This window comes from Lynx canadensis, chromosome B1 (assembly GCF_007474595.2).
Source record: "Lynx canadensis isolate LIC74 chromosome B1, mLynCan4.pri.v2, whole genome shotgun sequence".
Taxonomy (NCBI): Eukaryota; Metazoa; Chordata; class Mammalia; order Carnivora; family Felidae; genus Lynx; species Lynx canadensis.
This window is the reverse complement of record NC_044306.2, coordinates 70,903,260-70,927,548: the sequence shown is the minus strand read 5'-3', so window position 1 is coordinate 70,927,548 and position 24,289 is coordinate 70,903,260. Positions and strand designations below refer to the sequence as shown.

The window sequence follows — 24,289 nt, the reverse complement described above, 5'->3', positions numbered from 1 at the left end:
TGTTGGCAGCTATCTTCTTTCTTCCCAGACAAAACTCTTAGGTCTTATGAAAACAACATTTCCTGCAAAGTGCCAAAAACAACACAGATAATTGTTGTGATGGCTCTCCTCACCGGCTGCCGCAACAGTCTTACTGCTTTGCTTATCCACATCTAGCCTCTGGGATAAAATTAAGAGTCAACTTTAAATCTTAACCCCAAAGGGCCACCTTTCAGAATGCCATCTCCTAAGCTTCTAAAAAACAAGTCTTGCATTTTAGGTGCTTTCCTTTAGAATAGAAGAAAAGGCTATTGTTTGTATTTGCCCCCCTTCCTCACTGTTTAAATTAGGCTTAGAATCTGCACAGCCTTGTTTCTATGACAGAAATAGTATAAGATTATTATGGAAAATTTAGCAAATCCTAAATGTATTTTAGGAAATAAAATGTCAACACCCCCACTGCTTTGTAGGGGTGTCAACACCCCTACAGCCCCTCTAGACAAAATTCTAATAACATTTGACTATACTTCATTTTAGTCTTTCTACTTATGTGGAAAGATGTATGTGGGCACACATAAAAATATTTACAATGCTACTGTCACCCTGCTTTTTCACTTAGCATAGTGTGAGGGTTTTCCCAAGAGGACACCACATTTTGATCACCACCCTAAATCCCATGAGTAACAACAACTGTGTATAATTCACAGCATTTCTCGTGGGAGGTTTATTGCTCTACTGACCAACACGGGACCAGTGTCAAATTCACCGATGGCATGTGTAGCTGAAATATGAGAAAGGTGAGAAGAGATTACAGGGTAGAAGAATGGAAGCCCAAATGCCCATCTCAAAACACGTTCAGTTCCTTGGCGAGTTCTTGTCCTTGTTAAGAACCAAAAAGAGACAAATTTATTCTCTGGAATCCTGATATTAAGAAGGCTTTGAAAGATCCATGATTGGGGCGCCTGGGTGGCGCAGTCGGTTAAGCGTCCGACTTCAGCCAGGTCACGATCTCACGGTCCGTGAGTTTGAGCCCCGCGTCGGGCTCTGTGCTGACTGCTCAGAGCCTGGAGCCTGTTTCCGATTCTGTGTCTCCCTCTCTCTCTGCCCCTCCCCCGTTCATGCTCTGTCTCTCTCTGTCCCAAAAATAAATAAACGTTGAAAAAAAAAATTTAAAAAAAAAAAAAAAAAAAAAAAAAAAAAAAAAAAAAAAGAAAGATCCATGATTATTCCTTTAAATGCTCAAGCCATTGAAATGTGTGTACAATATAGAAAATGGGCCATTTAATTTGAATAATGAAGAGAAGTTAAAAAGCATTCATTACTTTCTGCCTAAGGGTGTGATCTCCTTGATTAACATGCGCACTAATGGGAAAGAAGCTAATGTTCACTTGTTTTTTCCTTCAGAGCATTAATACCATTTGAGTTGGTCATTAAGGAGTAATCACACACACACACACACACACTCACATACTTACACACACACACACACACACACACACACACACACACACACACACACACATACAGTCTGTGCTGCGATGTTTCTTTATAACAAACCAGCCTCAGGAAATTATTAATGAGGGGTTAGGAGGTTACACAGCAGTTAAACCCAAAAGAATGTGCAGAGAGAGAACTACCTATTCAGAATTGTTGGGGAGGACTGGCAGTTTGAAAAGGAATTCCTTCCTAGCCAAGAAATTTTCTATATTGTGCAAAGCCAAAATAAAGTGAGTCATAACACTTCACATTTCCTAACTGGATATTACTAGAATGACCTCGGATTTTCTACGGAAATCAAGAATGCCACAAATGAGGATGTAGACTGTTTCGCCCTGCCCCTCCTCCCTACCCTGTTTGAGGAAATATCTGAGATGGTATAGATCCAGTCCTGGCAGAAGCTATTAAAAACCGGATGACATATTATTTGTAACTGTCAGCTTTACCTACAGGAGAAGAAAGAGTGGACCAGAAAATAAAAATAGCTTTGCTCAGAGGTACAAAAGCACCAGCAACCAGCATCCATTCCCACACACCACCAGCACCCCCATGCCCCTTTTCTAGAACATACAGGTTATTAGAAAAAGCCAACTGTTATATCTGATGGTTATGAAGGGATGCCACCCCAAAATATGCAGCTTTGGCAGAAGGATTATTTTGAGCCTACAGCGAGTGAGAATCAACAAATGCAGGAAAAGTTCTCTGTCTTCCCCTTATCTGCCTAAAAGCAGAGCATAAATTTCCCTTTGCGAAGGTGGCATAAATTATTTTTAACTAATCTCTACGCTCAACATGGGACTCGAATTTACAACCTGGGATCAAGAGTCACATGCTCCACCAACTGAGGCAGCCAGGCGCCCCTTCCCCATGTGTTTTGGAGCCAATAATTCTCCCACAGTTTATAGCCCTTTGCTAAAATGGTATATAAGCCTCTGAGTCTAACTGCTACTTTGAGCTCTTCATTCCTTTCTGTAAAGCCCTTGTCCACAGAAAACTAAAAATATTAATAAAATCTATATGCCTTTTTTTTCCTGATAATTTGTCTTCTGTCAGTTAAATTCACATACAACAGAACCTAAAAGGGTAGAAAAAAGGATTTTTTTTTTGCCTTTTTCCCCCGCCCCCACAATTCACTAGAAAACTTGAAGAGCAGTGCTGCAATTGGAAACATTCTACTTACATTCACAGATATATAGATCTTTGAAATTTAGAACTGTTGAATTGCTAAATGGCTTTACAAATTCATGGAATGCAAAATTCAGTCAATGATAAAAACTGGCAAAGATTTCAGAATAAAAATGTCAACTGATATGTCATTAAGTGGGCATAAGTTAACCAGGACTCCTGAGTGGTTTCTTGTTGTGGGTCTTGATATTAACCTGTCAAATACAATTCAAATGGTAAATAATAATGAAAAGAAGGAAATCCCTGCCCCGGTACCAGAGCCAGCCTTAGTTTCGTAATACTAACCTAGCCAGAGAAAGGTCTTTCTCAATTTAGCCAAAATCTGAGCCTGGAGATCCACACTCCATCTGGTTGGAAAGATTAAAGTCCTTGCTTTCTACTGAAGATTCACTGCAAGAAGGTTCAAAGCAAATCATTCCTAAATCCACCAACGTACTTAAGGCCCCTAACATGCCCCACACTTAAAATCTCTGGGCCATTTCAAGCATAAATTTTAGGGGAAAGAGACTGCCAGTGAAGGTCTAAATTGGTAGAAAAAAAAAAAAATCCTTCCCCCAGGAATATTCTTCTGCTTCAGACTTCCTTCCCAAAAAAATTGTATAATGACAACGATTGGTCACATTAGCTGACTTGCTGTGTAACCTGTTTTAATACATCCACTGAAACGAAACAAAAAATGTCCTGTTTATAACATGAAGCATTATACATTTAGGCAAAAGCATGAATCTGTTGGCTTTTAAAATGCTGGGTTTTCAAATAATCAAAACTTCTTTTTTTCCTAGAGCATTTACTAAATATCTCATTTCACCAACATCCTCTTTGCACTTAAATAAACAAGGTATTTTCCATAAAATATAAGAGGAATCATGAAGCAATCAGAAACAAAGAATCTCAAGTCACAATATAATGATGGAGTTAGCCTAAATTATAGGTTAGTTACTACACACAGATCTAGGATGACACTACCAAGTTTCTTAGGAAATGTAATATTTATTTATTGTCAGTTATCACTGAGGGAGATAGCAATTATTCATTACTATGTAGAAAATCAAATAGAAATCTTCAAGAACATTTAAGTGAAAGTGTATTTTCTGTTATTCACTAAAATTATTGACAGCATTGACTCAATCTAATCATGTTTTAAGACAAAAACAATTCTTAAACTTGGCATCTATTGCAGTACAAAGACCTAAGTCATATACAAAATGGAAAAATCAATTTTGGCAGCTAGAGGAGAATGGAAACTGCATAGGCCAGGTTTCTCCAGCGCTTAAGACCCGTCTGATACATGAGATACCTAACACCAAACATTCAACAAATTGATCCACTAACGAACTGCAAAAGTCAGTGATCTTCCTCAAATTTCTAGTACACAACCAAGGAAATTTCCTTGGTATTTTTTTATTAATCTGCACAGGATTCAAACAGTTTTTTTTTTTTCCAGCACCAGTATAAGACATGAAAAGATCTGTGAAAAATCTGTGATCATTGAAAAATCTGTAGGCATAAAAACAACTGAATAATTAGGTCTGAGAAAAAAATAGTAAAGGAAAGTTTGTTTTCTGTTTTGTGTATAAGACAATCGTTTGCAAAGAAAACATGCTGAATTTTGTCTTTTTAAGGAAACACCAAAGGAAACCTTAATAATAAATGTTTGGAGTACCAAAAAAGAGCCGAAGCACAATGTTTAAATTACTGAACTCAAAAAATAAAATAACTTCTTACATACCTTGGATTCTATCCCATAGTAAAAGAAAGATTTACATAGTCAAGCTTCATTTGTTCACATGAAACTTACTCTTAAAAAATGATTTCATCCTATAAATGAGAAGACCTCCCTGCCTTCACAAAAGATTGCCACTTGCAGTCATCAGTTGTGAAAAATTTCTGCTTGATAGCATGATGGTTATATGACCATCTCTCAAAACCCTAAAGAGCCAATCTATTAAAAACATCCAGGAACTGGGTTCTTGTCCAGACTGTTTTCTAGATTAGAATCTCCGCTACAGTGGAATCAGGAGGAATCTGGAAAAAATCTGGGACTTTCAAAAGGGTCATTAAGAAAGCATTAACACCCTAATGTCACATCCACCAGCAAATGTGACTCACTAGCTCCTACCAAACCTACTCCCCACTGTAGTTTTTGAATTATCTTTGTCACTTACATTGCTGTACAAGTGCATCATGTGTTAGAATATACATTTCTAGATATCTTTGCCTGGTCAAAGTAGAGAAATAAAATGTATTCTCAACAGGGCTTCTGAAACTTTATTGTTCTTAAAAATCTTACCAGATGGTATTACTTTAAAAGTCGCCATAAAAAGACATAAAGTATGCCCTCCGGCCAAAAGTATGTATTCTGTTGTTTTTTTTTGTTTTTTTTTTTTTTTCCAAATTGGTGAAACCTTGATTTTCTAATAGCATGAGTAAGACACGAGAAATGAAAGATTGAGAATTACCCATCTATCTGTGTTCACTCTCCGTAACCAATACATCTAACTCCCCCAGCACAGGAACTGAGAATATTAGGATACAAATATGGAAGCACAAAGTCAGTTTTCAGCCCTGCTATCTGCCACCCTTGCTAATTCGGGATGACTGCAAAACGAATACAAGTGAAGATAATTCACTTTCCCTCACAGAGATGAATAAAATGAATATAAAAACAAACAGACTGGTCTCCGAGAGTCCTGAACAACCGTCTTGCCTTAAATCTACTGAGAAACTTGGGCATAACCCTGTGTAGTCTGGGTACCGTACTTATGTAAATCACAGAGGGTATGGTTTTAATTTGGTTGTGACACCATAAATATTGGCATACTGAACATGTGCTTACTGCCATGAATTTTGAACTCTCTCTCTCCAGGGGCTGCTTCTGTTTTGTCCACATGCCAGAACTAAGGACTACTTGCCCATAATCTCATATGATCAGAGCTGAGAAAATCGACTTTATTTCCAAGAAAAAAATAAATACATCCTTTGAATGATTTTTTGAAATAATGACTTTTACAAGATTTTTGCTTTCCCGGGGATAAATCACAGTTGTCAGTCTCAAAAGCCGAAAACAAAAAAAGGAAAAGCAAACTGAAAATAAGCAAGCACATGAGGATAAATCTCACATTCACTAGAAAGAACAGAAGGAGGAAATACTTCAAAATAAAAATAAGTTAAAGTTTTGAAAACAGACTTTTGATAGTCATGCTTTTCTTAAACTGATTGCAATAAATGCTATCATAAAGTTCCCTGTTTAAAAATAAGTTTCCTGGAAATGATACATTTCTTCTTCTTGTTGAGGAAATAACATTCTAAATAGTCATCATTATAATTTTGCTAATAATGTTCTTTGTACATTCATTTTACTCAGTCTAAGCAGAAAGATTAAGAGTCCTTCCAGTGTGTCCCCTTTTAGTTCCTCAAAATGAAGCCAGACATCAGTTACATCCCTCAGTTGTGAAATAAAGCATATGACCTCTTTAGAGCCTATCAGTGATGACCTGGGAGACCAGATGTCAATGCTACAACAGAACCGGCTGTATTGGGTCCAAGTGGGCTGTTTTCACTTCACTTAAAAAGATCTACCATCAAAGGAGACACTAAGCTAAAGATTATTTAACATTTTACTTTCTGACACTTGGAAATGATGGAAGAAAAGGCACATACAGAACTAGAATTTAAGGTAGAAAGTGGTAAGTTCTGCAATATCCTGGGAGTTTAGGGCAGGCACACATGTCAGACTAGTGAAACACACAGGCTTTGTAGAGGCAGCAGCAATCGGGCTGGACCTTAAATACACGTAGGCTTTGAACATACAGAGTAAAAGAGGGATGATAGTTACCTGATGGTCACCCTTCCCATCTCCCCACAGGCAGTAACTGGTCCATTAGTCATTATTTGATATCTGGACTATTGCCAATGCCTTTAAACTAGTATCCTTGTCCCTCACTTCTCTGTATTTTACAATCATCCTGATATACTTTTTTTTCTTTTTGTGGAAGCAAAAAAAACCACAAAAAACAAAAAACAAAAACAAACCAAAACCAAACCTAAATCAGATCATTCAGTGAATAGTTACTGATCTGTTACAGATATAAGAATACGAAAATGGGGGGAAAGACAGGCCACTACCCCTAGAAGCTGGTGCAGAAAGCATGCAGCCTTCTCCCTAGGACCTCGAACATGATGTCTAAACACACTGCTTAGTATAACACACAGAGTTCTTCACAATCAATGAGTAATTTCTTCAATCTTATTTCCCAAAAAAACAGAGCTGATTTTTCAAAAGACTTCATTCATGCTTTCTTACAAGTCTATGACTTTTGCTTCAGATCCCCTTACTTTCTAGGGAACCATCCTTCAAGACCCAATTAAGAGAAGGCCTCACCCGAAGCCGTTCGCGACCAGGATACGGAACATCTCTGGGCTCCTTCAGCATACTAAGCCTATCCCCTGTCTCTAGTGTAAGAAAAGCCACGTTTGGTTGTCAACATCAGGACTCAAAAACCTGCGTTTTGTTATCTGTTTTCAGGATGTGCCATGGTAACTAGAACACAAGGCATGTGATATTTATTGGAATGAACTGACTTCTGGGTTAAAAGAGTTCCAAGAGCAGAGGCATGGAGTCATCTCTGCGGTGAGCAGAGATCAGCTCTGTGCAATCTTTTCACTGGAAAGATTGAGGTGAGATCACAGCAGACCTTGAGAACACCCAAGCAGGCCCTCATTACTCAACGTTTGGTCCTCGGCCCAGCAACAGCAGCATCTGGAAGCTTGCTACAATGCAAATTCTCTGGCCCCACCAACCACCTACAAAATCAGAATGTGCATTTTAATAAGGTCCCCAGCTCATGTGTACACACGTTCAAGTTTGAGAAGCACAAGGGTATCTGGGTGGCCCAGTCAGTTAAGCGTCTGACTCTTGATTCCAGCTCAGGTCATGATCTCACAGTATGTATATGAGTTTGAATCCCACATCAGGCTCTATGCTGATGGCACAGAGCCTCCTTAGGATTCTGTCTCTCCCTCTATCTCTCAAAATAAATAAACTTAAAAAAAATAAAATTTCCAAAAAAAAAAAAAAAAAAGATTGAGAAGCACTGAGTAAATACAACCAGAACTCTACTACAGGATGATTATCCCGTATCAGCCTCTTTTATATGATCCATCGGGGGGGGGGGGGGGGGGGGGGGGGGGGGGGAGAGGGGATGGAAAGAGCCTCTTAAGGAAGAATAAGGACATTTATGCAACAGTTTAGGTGACCAGCACGCAACCAGGGGTGATGACAGGGAGAATGCAGCAATTACAAATATCAACATAATTACTTTACTCAAAAATAGAAATGTTTTCATTCATTAGCCTGATGATAAGTCTGTGCGTGTTTAATGGACCATATTCCACATTTTAAATGTTTGTGAAGGAATCCTATTTAAGCAGAACAGAGACTTCGTTTGAAGTAGCGTTCTCAGATTTGGAATCCTGAAAGCAAGCCCCAGACAAAGGGAGTCCTCTGAACATACGGGTACCTGAATTCTAGAATGGATGGCACTGAGGGGCCAGCAGGATGGGTACAGTTACACCACAGCGATAGTAAGACGTTCATGGGAAATGGCCAGGAGCTACTCCCTGAAGGTGGAATCCCTCAGACACATCAAAACTCCTGCCTCCTTCCCGCCAGCTGCTTTCCCAGACAGAATCCACTCAGCAGCAGACCCGGGTAGGTAGCGAAGACATTTGGAGTTTTAATTGCCAAAGGCCTGGGCAATCTTATTTCTAAATCATAGGGTGTTTACATTTGAAACCACTCTCAAACTCAGCATCTCTTAAGGGTGAGTTGAAAAACCATGTCTTTTTTTTTTCTTTAATTTGTTTAATGTTTATTTATTTTTGAGAGAGAGAGAAAGAGAGCAAGGAGAGGAGGAGTGGAGAGAGAGAGAGAGAGAGGGAGACACAGAATCTGAAGCAAGCTCCAGGCTCCAAGCTGTCAGCACAGAGCCTGACGCGGGGCTCGAACTCACGAACCTCGGGATCATGACCTGAGCCGAAGTCGGATGCTAACCTCCTGAGCCACTCAGGTGCCCATGAAAAACCATGTCTTGTAGAAATATCCATACTGGAACAGGGGAAGATTTTCCCTGTTCAATAAAACTCAGGAACAACAAAAATAAAGTTGCATTTTTGATCAAGACTCAATCAATGGTCATGGTTATTCAACAAACCAGTTCCACGTACACGTTGCCAATGGTTATAGGAACATAAAAGATTCCCCATGATCAAAGCACACACAATCCTCAGGACACAGCCTCTCTGGGGAGTGCGGAATACACACACCGAGGTATATTCTTCTCTTGAGCAAACAATAGGTGTACCTTGAACCCACCCCCAACAATTTTCTGCAGTCTTAATAGCTGTTAAAAAAAAAAAAAAACAAAACCCTGTGTGGTGCTTGCAACAGATGCTAGAGCTTCCATAGCAGAGATCCCAGAGGCCTGCAGTGGCTTCCCCCCATCCTTTTATGATTTTTGACCGCACACTTTTAAGGGCATCAGCACCAGAAAGAAAAAGTAAAGGGCATTAAAGTGGCCTTTTGATTTGAATGTCCATGATTGTTTTTCACATCTAGGCAGCTCTGTAACTGGTTAGAAGTCTTGACTCACCCTGGTTTAGCATGGGTCTTTTAAACATACGTTCTTCCACATGTCACGCCCTTCCCCGTAACTATCGTTTTCTACTACATATGATGCTGACTACGGCCACTGCAATCATACATCTCTGCCTACCAGCCCCCCCCTCCTTCCTCCATCCCCGTATCCCCAGACTTATGGATAACTAATCCGTTATCCTCCAGGTGGACTGACCAAGCCAAAACATCTATTTTTGTTATCTCGTCCCTCCTATCATTGATGCTTCTACTTTACACACCAGGCAGGACTAAAACGTCACCATAGGGATGGAATTTTCTGACATCACCTCCAGGGAACCTTCACTACAATTTCTCCTGCATCACCTCTCACTTTCTCACTTGGTCAAAATTTGCCTCAAGGCTCGCTTCCTCCAAAATCTAGTTCCTTCTTCTCTGCCAGGTATGCTCAGTTCTTTCTGCAATAATTTGACACACTGCCCAGTGCTCTGCGGTCATTTCTCCCATGTTCCTTCAGCAACTGCACAGGCAATTTCCAGCCCAGAAGTCTTATCTCTCGTTACACATACAAACTTTTGGGTCTCCTCCGGGGACTCTCAAACCCATCAAACAAGTCAAATCAACCTGTTTCTTTCCTCTTTCTTTCTCTCCAGAATCCGAAGCAGGTCCAGGTTCTGAGCTGTCAGCACAGAGCCCAATGCAGGGCTCGAACCCATGAACCGTGAGATCCTTCCTGACCTGAGCCCAAGTCGGGAGCTTAAGCGACTGAGTCACGTGGGCACCCCTAGTGCTTCTTCTAGTCACTTGGCTGCTGAATCCATTTCTGAGGTCTCAGTCAGAACAAACCCCACTGGACTGGCTGCATGGATTTCCCGGACTCCCTTCCTTTTCATATTTCCAGCAGGCTCCCATCACCTAAAATCCACTCCACTGTACCTCCAATCCCGCATGCACACAGCCACCCATCTTTCCAGGCACCTTTGCTCAAAATAGAAGTCTCCCCTGACAACTCTCCTAAGTGGTTTCTAATGGCTCTGCTGTAAATAAGTTTGCTTTTCCCTCAATCCCCACCCCCAATGCTGCATTTTATTCTGTATTACAGCTGGCTCTATGTCTTACCTCCCCATTGCACTATAAACTACTTGAAGGCAGTGATTAAGTCGAAGTCAGCAGCGCATCTCTCACAACGTCTCACGGTTCCAGGCAGGTAGTGGTGTCACTTTGTGGTATTCACCTCAGTTTGATGCGTATTTATGTAGTACACAACCACACACGACTCCGTGCTATATAAAAGAGGTGAGTGCACAACTAAGGCAAAAAGATGTGAATTGTTGTTTTTAAGGTTACCCAGAACCCAATTTAAAGACAGAGCTTAGGTTTTCCATAGACTTAAGGCCATCTAGTTCTAAGCTGAAAGAAAGAAAGAAAGAAAGAAAGAAAGAAAGAAAGAAAGAAAGAAAGAAAGAAAATGAAAGAAAAGAACAAAAGAAAGAAAGAAAAGAACAAAAGAAAGAACAAAAGAAAGAAAGAAAGAAAAGAAAAAAAGAAAGAAAAGAAATAAAGAACGAAAGAAAAGAAAGTACGAAAGAAAGAAAAGAAAGAACAAAAGAAAGAATGAAAGAAAGAAAGAAAGAAAGAACAAAAGAAAAGAACAAAAGAAAGAACTAAAGAACTAAAGAAAAGAAAGAACGAAAGAAAGAAAAGAAAGAACAAAAGAAAGAATGAAAGAAAGAAAGAAAGAAAGAACAAAAGAAAGAACAAAAGAACAAAAGAAGAAAGAACGAAAGAAAAGAAGAACGGTAAGAAAGAACCAAAAGAAAGAAAGAAAGAAAGAAAGAAAGAAAGAAAGAAAAGAAGAAAGGAAATAGCAAGTCACAAATTACACAGAAACTATAATATCCACCATTGTCCCTTGTTTTTTAAGGCTTATGAACCTGGAGCAGTGATTTCCGCTGCCAAACTTCCAGCAGCAACACTTAAAAGTTGCCAGTATGGTATGATGCCATCAGTGTTTAAAACTTAGAAAGGCTCATTGATTTTTACTGAGGTTTCTTACACAATCTACTTCCTTTAAGGCCAAGTGAGCCAACCCTGATTGAGAGAAGCTGCGGAATGAATAAATGTTATGGTATCAACAGAGAAATGACTTCGTTTCCTTTCCTCACTTCACCTTGCAAATTTATTTCTGGCTTCCACTGCCACTAGGCATCACCACCGCAGCACAGCACCACGCATTCTTGTATGCCCGCCCACCCTCCTCCCCGTGTCGGGGTGCTCTGGCACAACCCCCGTACCCATTTCAGAGAAGATAAATGAATACCCTAATAGAATGGAATGGCTCTCTAAAGCGAGACAACTTGGGAGAGGCTTTTTTTTTTTTTTTACCTATGTCTCAAGGAAGGCAAATGAATGTCACGGTAGGTGGGTTATAATAGCGGTTTTATTACAAGATTGGCAGAGTTACAGTAATTGTAAATCATAACTGTTGTTGGATTTCTACTTTACATAGTCGTAGTTATGAGTCTGCTCTTGTAAGCCAGAACAATTATTTTACAATTAGTTTAGACATGTCTGAGCCCAGGAGGAAAATTTCAATTTCAATCATCTTATTTTCCTTGAACAGAACCCAGTGCTACCAAAAATCAGGTCAATTCAACTGTTCACACGTGGGTTTCTAACCATTTTCCAAAGTTGAACAAACTTGTAAGTGAAAATGCTCAAGATCATGAGTGTGAGTTCAAACTACAGTATAAAACAGCATGTACTACAGGATATGTAAAATAGGATTCCATGCACTAAAGAAAAACAAACAAACAAACAAAAAATAAGCTTGGAACCTTCATTTTCAGAACAGAACATGGTCACGATCCTATAAAACCTAATACACCCCCCTGAATTTGGATTGCAAATCTATCACTTAAAACATCTAGTAAATGACCCAATTTGTTTACATGGCCCTGTACCTTTTTACGGCCTTTCCATAAAGAGGTTATTACATCCATTCCCTTTATTTTGTTTAAGAGTGTTTGAATGAGCCCCAGAACCACAAGCCAGTTAAACAAGCTCTTCTTGGATGGACGTGGTCTCATATAATTCACCACTACCGGGGAAATTTTCAAAACAATGTTTGCAATTTGGAAACACCACACATTCCCATACACCGAAAGTATTTCCCGTGCTTTCCGCAGTTTTAAATGTTCGGCAGATATATTAAATAAGTCCAATTTTTTTTTCAGTTTTCCAAGTAAAAGTGTGGCATTTGCACTTCTTCCAGAAGATTTGCACCTCTGAGTGTTTTGCTCTGGTAGGCTGGTCATTCAGAAATGACTGTAAAGGAAGATTGCAAGGGAAATGTAAAATCCATACACTCTAATTGATTTCCTAGAATGTAAATGTGAGTTCTAAAAGGAAACCATTTTAAAGCAGTTAGTGTAATGGGGTACCCAACTGATGCCTATTAAAAGTTATCAGCACAGATTAAAGATAAATTTTATAGCATGAAAGAAAAGCTTTTTTGAAAAAATTCAACATAGAGATCATTTGATTCCTAATTTTACATTCTTATTCTTGCTTATAAACCTCAAGCCTGCTAATATTCACAAGAAAACAGATTAAAATGACTTTTTCAGGGTTTAGCATTCATCATTTAGGTGTCTAGACTGTCAACATCTCTCAATATCTGAGGCAGGTTTTGACCTGGGAAACACCTGCTATTTTTAGACTGTTGATTTTTCTAGAAATAGTAAAATGTTTTGACTGCAGTGACTAACACAAAGTAAAGACAGAGCCGAGCCCATCATATATATCTCCAATATACGTAAAACTGCATGTGAAATTATAACAACACTAGGAGGTCTGGTCCCTTGTTTTGTAAAGGCAATTCATTTTCATGTAGACCTCCAGAAAGACAATGTACTTCTGTTTATAAATTAAAGTCAGGAACAAAATGCATACTTACAGAGACACTGCTACTTACTGAATAGGAAGCATCCCCCAGTACTTTTTATCACCTACAACATAAACACATTTCCAGTGGAGGAAATCTGCCTCCAGCACATCCCATCTCTGGCTCTGAATGTACAGATCAATACTTTTCATACTTAAACTATCCCATTTTTTCCTTCTTGTTTTTATAGTGTTTACATATCCAAGAGTCACTACGAGAAATACAGCTGAATCTGATCTGTCCTTTGAGTGGGTAATCCGACTGTAAATCACACTCTTGCAAGAAGGAGTCTTTAGTATATATTTCCAAAGAGCAATTTGAAAACATTAGAAGCTACTGCGTTTTCCCGTGTTCTTAAACAACGTGCACATCTCAGGCTTACATCTCAGGCTTCAAGTATGATAAATCAGAAATGATGAACACTACAGGTCCCCCTTATTTCCAGACCCAGTAAGAGATTTTCAGGAAGGAAGTGAATATTTCATTCTACTCATTTGTTCACATCTTAATCACATTTTAAGCACATGTTCCTTCTTAGCACACTGATTTTAAATATCGCCTGATGCCATAGAAAAAGGAATTATAATGTTTTAATGACTCCCAATTTGCATTTCTAATCACCTCAGACTATGAATGAGAGTGGCAGTATGGGAAACAAGCTGTGATTTATTCCTTAGTGGAAAAAAAGGATAAGTAATACGACTCCTTAAAAGACAGATGTCCTTATAAATACCCAGCAAAAATAACTGCCAGAAACAACATGAGATAAGTACCACGAAAGTCCAACTTCTGTTGTTAATGGTTCCTGATCTCTGTAGTGACTCAAAAGGCAGGTGCAATGGCCAGCTGGGCATATTTAAGTGCGGAAGCCTATCTCCATCTTGCAAACACTGGAAAGCCCAAAATAGTATCCACTCACAAATGAGGCTTTCCTAGAATGCAAATAGCATAGCTTCCAAAAAATGGCATGGCATCTAGAAAGCACATCCACCAAGAAAACTCATTCTCGTCAAGTCCTTAAGTCCCACAAAATATTTCTAGAACCCATGTGTACACAAGAGACCAGAAGGAACCTCACTAGAGAAATGTTGCAGCTTCTCAAGGTAGAGGACACTCACGGGAATTAATTTTCCACAAAACTTGAGAGCCTTTCCCTGAAAAGCGTTAAAGCTGTTTTCTTTGCTTCCTGCAACGTAATAGCTTCATTACACTAATTCGGTGGGCTGGAAGCTGTCTACCTTTTACCACAATCTCCTGATCCCTCACCCAGCCTCATTCCGCATGCCATCCATTTTGTGAATGAAGTATGAAAATAGCTCTTTGTTTACAGAAGGAAGGCAATAGAGAGTAGTGTGGACACAGGCTTACTTTATTTGAGTGTAACGGAGGCTATACAGGCTGCCCTTCTATCCAAGTCCGAACATCTGAACGTTGTCTAATGACTGGGAGAAAGTTCCACCAAGAAGCAGTCAACTACGCACGCCAAAGTAGAACGCTGCTAATCCACTGTCTGCTCAGAAAGTGACAGAATATAACTAACCCTGAAACAGCGAGACCACCTTTTCTTTTACGTGGTTTGTTCAGTGCAAACTCTGCAGGAAGCACACTGCAAACAGTCTCAGGGCCTTTGAATGCAGCCATCCAGGACACCTTTCCACTTTTTTCTTGCCTCTACTCATATTTACAACACTAGATAGATTCTTCCTGCCTCCCGCACATGATATGCCTTCTCAGGTCTGTATTCTTTCGCGGACGCTATTCCCTCCACCTAGAATGTTTTCCTCTTTTCCTCTCTCAAACCCACTTCAAAATATGTCACGTCCCCTGTGGGAACTTCTCTCCCTGCACTTCTCTTCCAGGCACAATCAATCGCTTCATCCATCAAAGGAGGATTTTTGAAGTGAAATAAAGCATTCTGTGTTCCCATAGAACGTCGAGCACAGCGCCACAGACCGTGAGACAAAGGAAGGACCGGTCATCCTTCTTGGACAGAGCTCCTCAAGGGCAGAACCGCATCTTCTTCTTTGTGTGTCCAGCACCTAGTGCAGAGCTTCGCCAAGAGCAGATGCTTATGAATACGTGCTGAATAAAAACAATGTTCTAATAAAACGTTAGACCATTTAACTCAGGAAGGAAGAAGCATGTGACTCCGTCCTGGCTTGGAGTCAGACCTAGGTCCAAACATTTACCAGCTCTGAGCCCTTGGCTAAGCTACTTAGCTAGCGAAGCCTTGGTGTTTTTCTCATTCATACCCCACGGGGAGGTTATAAAGATAAGCTGTCTACTGTCTACAGACATTGAGCCCAAGTGTGGCAACTAACAGGCACTCCTCGGGTGTCATTATTAAGCATTACAAAACCAGAGACCCACTGGGAGATCTTTAGACCCATCTACCGACCCACAAAAAACACATCCAAATACTGCGCTCCCTGTGTCTCTCCTGAGAGCTCTCACGGCGGTCTTACCAGGACGCAGTGACCAGTAATAGTACAAATCTATATCCTTGCCTTTACCATCAATGTGCCTCATGCTGTTTGGGGATGTTGGTTTCCCTCAGAAAAACAGGCCCTCCATTCTCCACTCCCTGCAACAACCTAATACACACCTCATTTGATTGAAAAATGGCTCAACTACTATCCGATAGGGTAAAAGCCCAGTACAAAAAAAATCATAGTTTGAAAGTAAAAGAATAATAAAGCCTAACACCAAGAAAGCAAAATTAGCGAGGCCGGCCTGGCAAAGATGGTTTGGCTTAGACAGAAGTCAAATATCCAGGGAAGAAACCGTTCAGTCACCAGAGGACGGGCAGTAACTTCTTGAAGATGGCAAAGGAAACCTAATTTGAAGTCAGATAACAGGATCGGCTCAGCTCGATTTAAAATGCATTCTCGTGAAGTCAAAGATGAAACGAGCTAACGCTACTCCCCAAATCACTCTGAGTAACTTGACTTTAACGATAAATGTCGTTAGTATGACGCCTCTTTATCATCTGTAGCTCCTTTTGTTCTCAGATTTGGAAAATTTACAAACAGAATTTTGGTCATTTAATCCTGTTTTTGGCAGGCCATTCAAGTCCGCACCTATGAATTTATTTCCTGATGTTGTTGACATTCAAGAGAAATTTGAACCTTGGAATAGAATACCCTATATATTATAATGTAAATAAAAATGAAGGCCACTCATTAAATTCATTCGAAAGAATAACAGGTTGTGCTTTCTAGAGCTCACTAAGCCATGCTTATTTAGTCATTCCCATGGAACTTGTACCAGGGAGACATCCTCCTAAACGAAATGCTCAAACTTATTGTTTAAAAAAAAAAAACCTCCCTGTGGAATCAAGTATTCAAATGTCAACCATCCTCTTCATCATCAATTCATAAACCAAAATACTGAAATAAACATCTCAGTATGGATCGGGTACACCTGCTTAAAATAAAGTCTCGACATGTAATAGTAACAATTCTAAACATAGCATTTCAAGTTATTTGCCAAACTGTCAGATTGCTACCCCAACAGAAATACTGTAATAGATATTAGCCAGAGTATCTGTCATATGTAATCAATGTGATTACTTTCACATTGTTTTCCGTAGTGTTCTTATAAGCTGTGTTTCAGGACCACGGGCGTCCCATCTTCCTTCACAACCCACAAAGCATGCAACCCCCTAAAGTAATAAAGAATGGCTTTTACACAATGCATCAGAATGTTAAAATGAGAATCCCATTTGCCTAGTTGGTTCTTTACATAAGCAAAAATATATCACCACATTAGCAGTTTAATACTGTTGCACTCAACAGTGACCTTGATGACGTCATTTCAGCTCTCCAAGTCTCACTTTACACATAGGTGAGGACAGCCTCTCAGGATCCTTCTAGTCCTAACATTCCACACGCCATATTTATTGCTGACGTCCATCCCGCACAAGTTATCTGTGAGCCACAAGCAGAGGATGGAAAGCACACTGCTTTTCTGAGGCACGTCTAGCCATCTAAAATTTACCATTATTCAGATCCTTGGTCCATATCACACAACACCCCATCTTTGGAAAACACAGAGAGAGGTATGCACACCAATGGCACTTTTAAGAAAGTCACTAGTTGGGGCGCCTGGGTGGCGCAGTCGGTTAAGCGTCCGACTTCAGCCAGGTCACGATCTCACGGTCCGTGAGTTCGAGCCCCGCGTCGGGCTCTGGGCTGATGGCTCAGAGCCTGGAGCCTGTTTCCGATTCTGTGTCTCCCTCTCTCTCTGCCCCTCCCCCGTTCATGCTCTGTCTCTCTCTGTCCCAAAAAAAAAAAAAAAATGAAAAAAAAAATAAAAAAAAAAAAAAAAAAAAAAAATAAAAAAAATAAAAAAAAAAAAAAAAAAAGAAAGTCACTAGCACCAGTTCTAGGAAACTTACCCACTTGCTTGGTACATGCTCACCAGGTAACATGGTATATTTACCAAGATTATAAAGTAGTACTCTGATTGGCATATCCCATCACAACCAATAAATAAACAAGTTTAGCTTCCTACGAAAAATCTAAAACAAAGAACAAGTTCCAAGACCAAAAAGACATCTTCAAAGATGGCCTAATATTATAGCCAACACCACAGTCTTACTCTAATAAGGCACTACATCCAGAACCATGCAACAAATATTTATTGAGCACATACTGTATACAACCCCCTGTTCCAGATGCTAAAGCTCCAAGCTCCTGAAGAGAGCAAGTCAGACAAGGTCCATACCCTCAGGGAACTCGTGTACTCTGGGGGTGGTGGTCGGGGTACGCTGATGATGACTTAACTCATTAATAACAAGAAGAATATACAAACGTGTCAATAAGCACTATGCAGTTAGTTAGCTTTGATGTGATTGTGAGGGCTGGCTAATTCAGATTAAGTGGTCAGGAAAAGACCTCACTGAGAAAGTGATCCATTTAATTCAGATGCCAGTAAGGGGCTACCCATGCACATGCACCTGACCAGTGCTGCCCACAGAAACAAGGACAACCAACGGAGGACTACAATCCCGTGCCATCCCATCGTAGGCCACATCCCTATGCCTCATCTCACTTCCCAGCCCCCAACCCTTGAGGCAGCACAACAAAAGAAGCTGCAAGAAAGAGGCTTTGAAAAGGCCATCTCCTTTCTTCACTCAAGGTCCTTCACGCCTCAGCTTGGCCTCTGCTGCCAGGCAGAGAGCAGAAGAGAGAGGTGTTGGAACTCCAATATGACTGAAATTGTGAGTAGCTAAAAGTGTGAAAATGGATAATAATCAACGGGGCAGGAAGGAACCGACCAATCAGGAAGGAGGCCAGCGGGGTGGAAATAGTACCCTAGAATTCCTGAACTATCAAACACTAACCTTGTCGTTTCTGATTCACAGATGGTCAGTTTGTCCTAAAAGAGGAGCACTGGCTCCTTCCCAGCCCGTTAGGAATACTTCAAGATTTTAACAATCTGTGGGGTGGTGCTGGTGCATCCCAAATAAAAATCAACCACTAGAGGTGTCCTTAGGAAATGAAATAAGAGAGATTCACACACACGCACACACACACACACACACCCCCCACAGTTGGCAGAGGTGGTAGAGAAAAATATCACAGACAGACTGTTTCATATATGAGTTACACAGAGATAATACAGCATTGCATAGCGATACTCTGGCTACGTGTGGTACTTCCAAATAAAACCAGAAACATCAAAACTAGACCTAGTAAATAAAGGGACTTTTATGACTTCTACCACTTGAGCTAACACCAATAGAAACCCATGAGGAAACTTTTCGCAATTCTGGAAACATTTTTTTATGGGGGTGGGGGAGTATGGACATGATGAATGCACTGATTCAATTACTATTTATTTAACACTCATCACATTATGATTAGAATTCTATTTCTACAACAAATGTGCAAGAATATAAAGAAGATCTGTAAAAAAATAAGTGCCAGGAAGGACGAAATAAGAATGGACAAAGCTAAGATTTTGGTGTCCAAGATGGAGCTCTCTAAAACGCCACCACTGGGGAATATTTAGGGTCAGATCCTGGTGTCTATTCACAACTATGTAAAGCCTACTACAGACTTGGTCACCTTTTAGAGGTAAATAAAAAATATATCACATTAAGTGTAAAAGATAACAGTTGGTAGGAGGGAAACGTTACCCAAAAAATAGAATGGGCCTTTTTTGGTCATCTATTGTGAAAAACAATATTCATCATTACATAATGACACTTTACTTCTTCAACTTCCTCAACAATCTCAAACAGAGCAGAGAACAAGGAGGAAGTTCTTTAAAAAAAAAAGCCTCTAAACAACAAAAATAAATGTCACAAAGGTCATGCACTACAACTTATAGACTAACTCACAGGAAGTCCCTTTAGCACTCAGTCAGAGACTATTTAGTCTTGGACACCATTCTAGGGATTGTGATTATCTATTTTCAGTAAAATTGAGCTTTGAAGGGTACCCTTAAAAGGGTAGGGGGAATGGACACAACTTTGTTAGACACAGGCACATGGCAGGAAGAGGAGGAGCAAGTTGGCATTAAAAAAGAGACAGAGACAGAGACAGAGACAGAGAAGCCACAAGCATAAGATACATGCACTCAGATAGGCATCACTAGATAACCACCTGTCTGCAGAGTAAATGGCCCCACAGGCCACAAAAGTTCTTGTGGAAAAGAGCACATACAATAAATGATTTTCACAGGGATAACCCTAATAGAGGCATATTCCAAATCTATACTCAAAATGGTTAAAGGAAATGAGAACAATAAGCACATTTCAGGTCTATGGATGAATTAAAAACACTTACCAATGACACAAAGTGGGTGAGGCCTTACTCCATCAACAACTTTGTGATTGGCGTCTATTTGAGCTACATGCTATAGATAAAGTAAGCTTTGGTTCTTTTCGTTTTTTGATGTATATGATCCCTTCTGCTACAACTCAGGAGAACCAGCCCAGAACTTGTCAATTTCAGAGTAGGTATTCTCTTCCAAGTGAGTGCACACAGATATTAGTAATTTTTCCTGTGGTCATTCAAGAAGTATAGGCCAGGAACCCTATATAAGTCAGTGTTCTTATCTTTTATGTCCTTTACGTTACATCTGGAGACCCTTGGTTTATATGTGAGACTTCACAGTTAGAAGTCAGGTTCAAGATGAAGGACACAAAGGTAACTCATAATATTGGAGGATAAAACTATTCTCACAGCAAAGTGGCAAGGATTGCAAATAGCGTTAAGTCAAAAGCCAGGTAAGTCATAATAACAGGGTAAATGACACCGATCCCTCAAAACGAATTTTGAAGCAACTGCATATGATTCACTCTAAATCCAAATATCTAGCATTGGCTACAGCAATCAATTTCCATTTATTTACAACACCTCTTGGGACACTAAGTCAATACTGAAATGACGCAGTCCTGGGGATCTGATTGTGTCAACATTTGAGACTTCAGAATACTGAAGAAAAGATAGTATCATTGGGGAAAGGTCTTTGAAAGCAAGAATGAATTACTATAGTCATAATAAATAGCTCGATTTGGACACTGGGCACTTAGAAGACCTTTCACAAAATGATGCAATGCACACAATGGACCAATGACATTTCTATGTGGCATCTCCAGAAGGGTCTGTACTTCCAGAACTGGGCAATCATCAAAATTGAGAATAGCAAGAGGGCAATCAAAAATCAATCATGAATCACTATTAGGGCAAAAAATACCCACATAAGGGAATTGAAAATTGGAACACCCCCCCCCCCCATAAAAAAAAGGAAGAAGAAGAAGAAGAAGAAGAAGAAGAAGAAGAAGAAGAAGAAGAAGAAAGAAGAAGTTCCAGCAAATGTGTTCACATTCCAGGTGGAGCTTCTTTGGCACCAACCTGTCATCCTCAAATCTTGGAACCTCGAAGCATAAAATCAACCTGAGCATGTGCAGGAAAATAGCTCTATATTGCCCCCTAGTGCTGGATAGTCCCACTTCTCAGGCTGAAAACTACAAGGTGAGTAGTTCCCTTACCTCTAGTTACTTCCTGCTGCCAACCCTCCCAGGAGCTAAACATAGCCCAATCCTCTACCCACAGATTAGGAAACAGCCAGGCTATTTTTAGCATCATGCAACGTAGGAATGGAAATGGCCCAGCCTCTGATGGCAACAGAATGTGTGTGGCCTGCTTGGCTTAATGAACTCACCTCTCCTGAGAGTGTGAACCTACTCAGTAAAGTGGCCAACGACCACAGGAGAGGTCTAGGGCCCATTACAAAGAGGTGATGGTAGGCGGATCACAAGAAAGAATGACAATCAGAGGCACAAGTAGCAAAGGGAATCAGGAAGATGACAGATGCCACAGGCTTGATAAAAACAGAAGCAGAAGGAGAAATGATAATGGCACAGGAACAATAAAAAAAATAGAAGACAGAAGCCAGGAATATTGTGCACTGTCGTTTTAGAGAAGCTTGTCTAGTAAGAAACAATATTTTGAATTGGACATTTATTTTACATGAAAAAGAACAAAGGTTGGTCTGATCTGTTTCCTGCCAGGGTACAGCTGGTGCTGGGGCTCCTTTGATCACTTTCCCCCAGTCCTCTGCAGCTCCTGTGATTAGAGATAGATCCCTAGGCTGCCCTTTGATCAGCAGCTCAAGCAGCCTGCAGGTGCCATGAGCCATCACATTAGCAAGCTGTAAGAAGCAACTACATTAATAGTGACTGATAAATGTGATAATGTATATTTACTTCACATACAGCAAATACCAAACAATGTCTACAAAAATCCCAGGAATGCTTATTTAATCTATCTCTGTACTCTAAAACTTTCTGTGCTTTCCTAAAGATGAACACTTTCAGAGAGTTTAAATGCAAAGTTGAAGTTTTAAAACACCCCAATACATAAAGAAAAAGTTGCTGTGACTTAAAAACAGAGCACACACCATTCTGATTTTCTAGGTACGCTGCTTGTGTTCCTTTCGCCTGGTTAATAAAGTGACAGCATCCTTGCATTCTGAATAGATGGCATCCAAAGCAGTAAAAACATGCACATTTCTTTTCAAGTAAAGTTAAGAGCCACCACTTGTAAACAGGGTATTTAATATTCTAATTTTAGACAGCCTACATTAACATTGTGGTTTCATGGGCAGTATAAAATTTCTATTTACAAAGTATTCTCAAAAATGACTTCATAATGGTAGATCAAGAGAAAAAGAGTTTAGAAATTGAATGATGTAAATCATATGGGGTTCAGAGGCTAAGCAAATTACACACCCTGACGCTGCCCTGGCTTTATGAAAGGAGCCTTTCTCCAGCTCTGTGCAATCCCAGCCCAAGGGAACTTGCATCTGAGAGTTTTCTAAACATTTCAGGTACACTTGAAAGCTGAAAGTAATTCTCATTTCCTATGCAGGATTAAGTCGTTTCCAGCACACACAAAATAGCAGTCATTCACCGACACATATAAAAACACACACCAGAAAGGTAAGGACTTCAGAGTACAAAGGCACATTTAAAAAAAAAAAAAAAAAAAGAGCGCAAGAGAAATACATATTTAACTCTCCCCCACAACGTCCACACGGCCTCTTGACCTGTGTATTTCCTATCTACGTACTGATTAACTGATGCCTTTCCACTTTGAGTGCTTCAATTAATGCAGCTGATAGATTTCCTCAAACATCCCCCTCCCCATGAAAAAGAAAAGCTGAGAAAAGTCAAACATGCCAAGACTCATTCATTTTGGACTCATTTTTAGAGGCAGTTCTTGGACTTATAACTCCGGCAATGAAAGGTTCTGCAACGTGCGTTTGAACTGACGTTCACAATCGCTCCCAGAATGTCCTCTCTAACTGAGCCAGCAGTGGCACTCACGTTGCCCTGTTACAGCTTTGTGGCAGCTCCCGAAGCTGCAAACTGCACGTAACCTCCTCAAGCCCATGCCAATGAACGCAGCGCGCGTTTGCATGGAGAGACGATAATACCCTCGCAGGCTGGTGTACATCACACACTAACGCACAATGCCAACGTAACACATACAGCGAGAAACAAGAAGGGGGAGAAGGGGGGGAAAGACTCACCGTTCTGTTCCTTGTTGCTGGAGTACTGGAATTTACTACTCAGGTTGGACTCAGCCTGAGTCCCGTGTCTCTGGCCGGCCAGGGCAGATGTCAGCAGGAGAAGCCCGAAGAGGAGCATTTGGCTGACTGGGGCGAGAACTCACTCACGGCGGGCACTTTGGAAGCAGCTACTCCTGAGTCTCTTTCACCACCGCCAGGGGAAGGCTGCACTGGGGTGGAAGCGCCGAGCCTGCTCTGGCAGCAAGGAATCGCAGGGTAGTTTCCACATAATCCCATCCAAAACTTTTTCCTAGAGTCCTCTTCTGTGTCTCCAGTTTTTGAAAAGGATCAAAGCAAAACCTGGACCTGAACCAGTTTCCCAAGGTTTAAACAAATCCTGAGCTGTGCCGAAGTGGTGGGGGTGGGGGTGAAGGCGAGGGAGGAAAGAGGGGGTGGGGACGCGGGGGAGCCGGGGGAGCGGCGAGAAGTCACCAGCAAGTTGCTGGGAGCACCTGTCAGTTCGGGGGACAGGACAGAGGCGAAAACTCCAGGGTCGAGCGAAGCCAGCCCGAAGCCAAGTCGGCGGCGAGCACTTTCTGATCAATAACAAAGCTGCCAATAGATGCGCTCTCCGGGCGCCCCTCTCCCCCGCCCCACCCCCACCCCCGAAGGGGGAGGGGGAAGAAACAAGGCTAGGGCGCCGCGGCGGGTCCCCGGGGCCGCGGAGCCGGAGCGAGGCCGGGGGGCTCCGGGCCGAGGCCGCCCCGGGCGCCGGCGGAGGGAGGCCGCTGGGCTCCCGCTCCCCAGCCCGGCGCGCAGCCTGCGCCCGGTCCCGACCGCCGCAGCAGCACGGATCCCGGCACCTGGCTGGAGTTTTCCGCGGCCAAAGTTCACCTTGTTTGGGTGCGTCCCCCGCTCCTCGAAGCCAAGGGAAATTCGGCAGCTCGGGGTCACCGCGGGGCTCCAGTCGTACCCGGTCCCCTCCCCCCACGCCTCGGGCTCCGCGCAAACCTCGGGGC

General features: G+C 41.1%; 1 protein-coding gene across 1 annotated transcript in view; it reads right to left on the bottom strand.

Annotated features, from left to right (window-relative positions):
* Positions 1 to 23,950, bottom strand: part of PDGFC (platelet derived growth factor C) — a 204,193-nt gene extending 180,243 nt beyond the window's left edge. Inside the window, exon 1 of the mRNA XM_030312853.1 lies at positions 23,292 to 23,950. Within this exon, the coding sequence (XP_030168713.1) occupies positions 23,292 to 23,409 (118 nt within the window). The 5' untranslated portion in view covers positions 23,410 to 23,950. The remainder of the gene's footprint in view (positions 1 to 23,291) is intronic.
* Between the last annotated feature and the right edge of the window lie 339 nt (positions 23,951 to 24,289).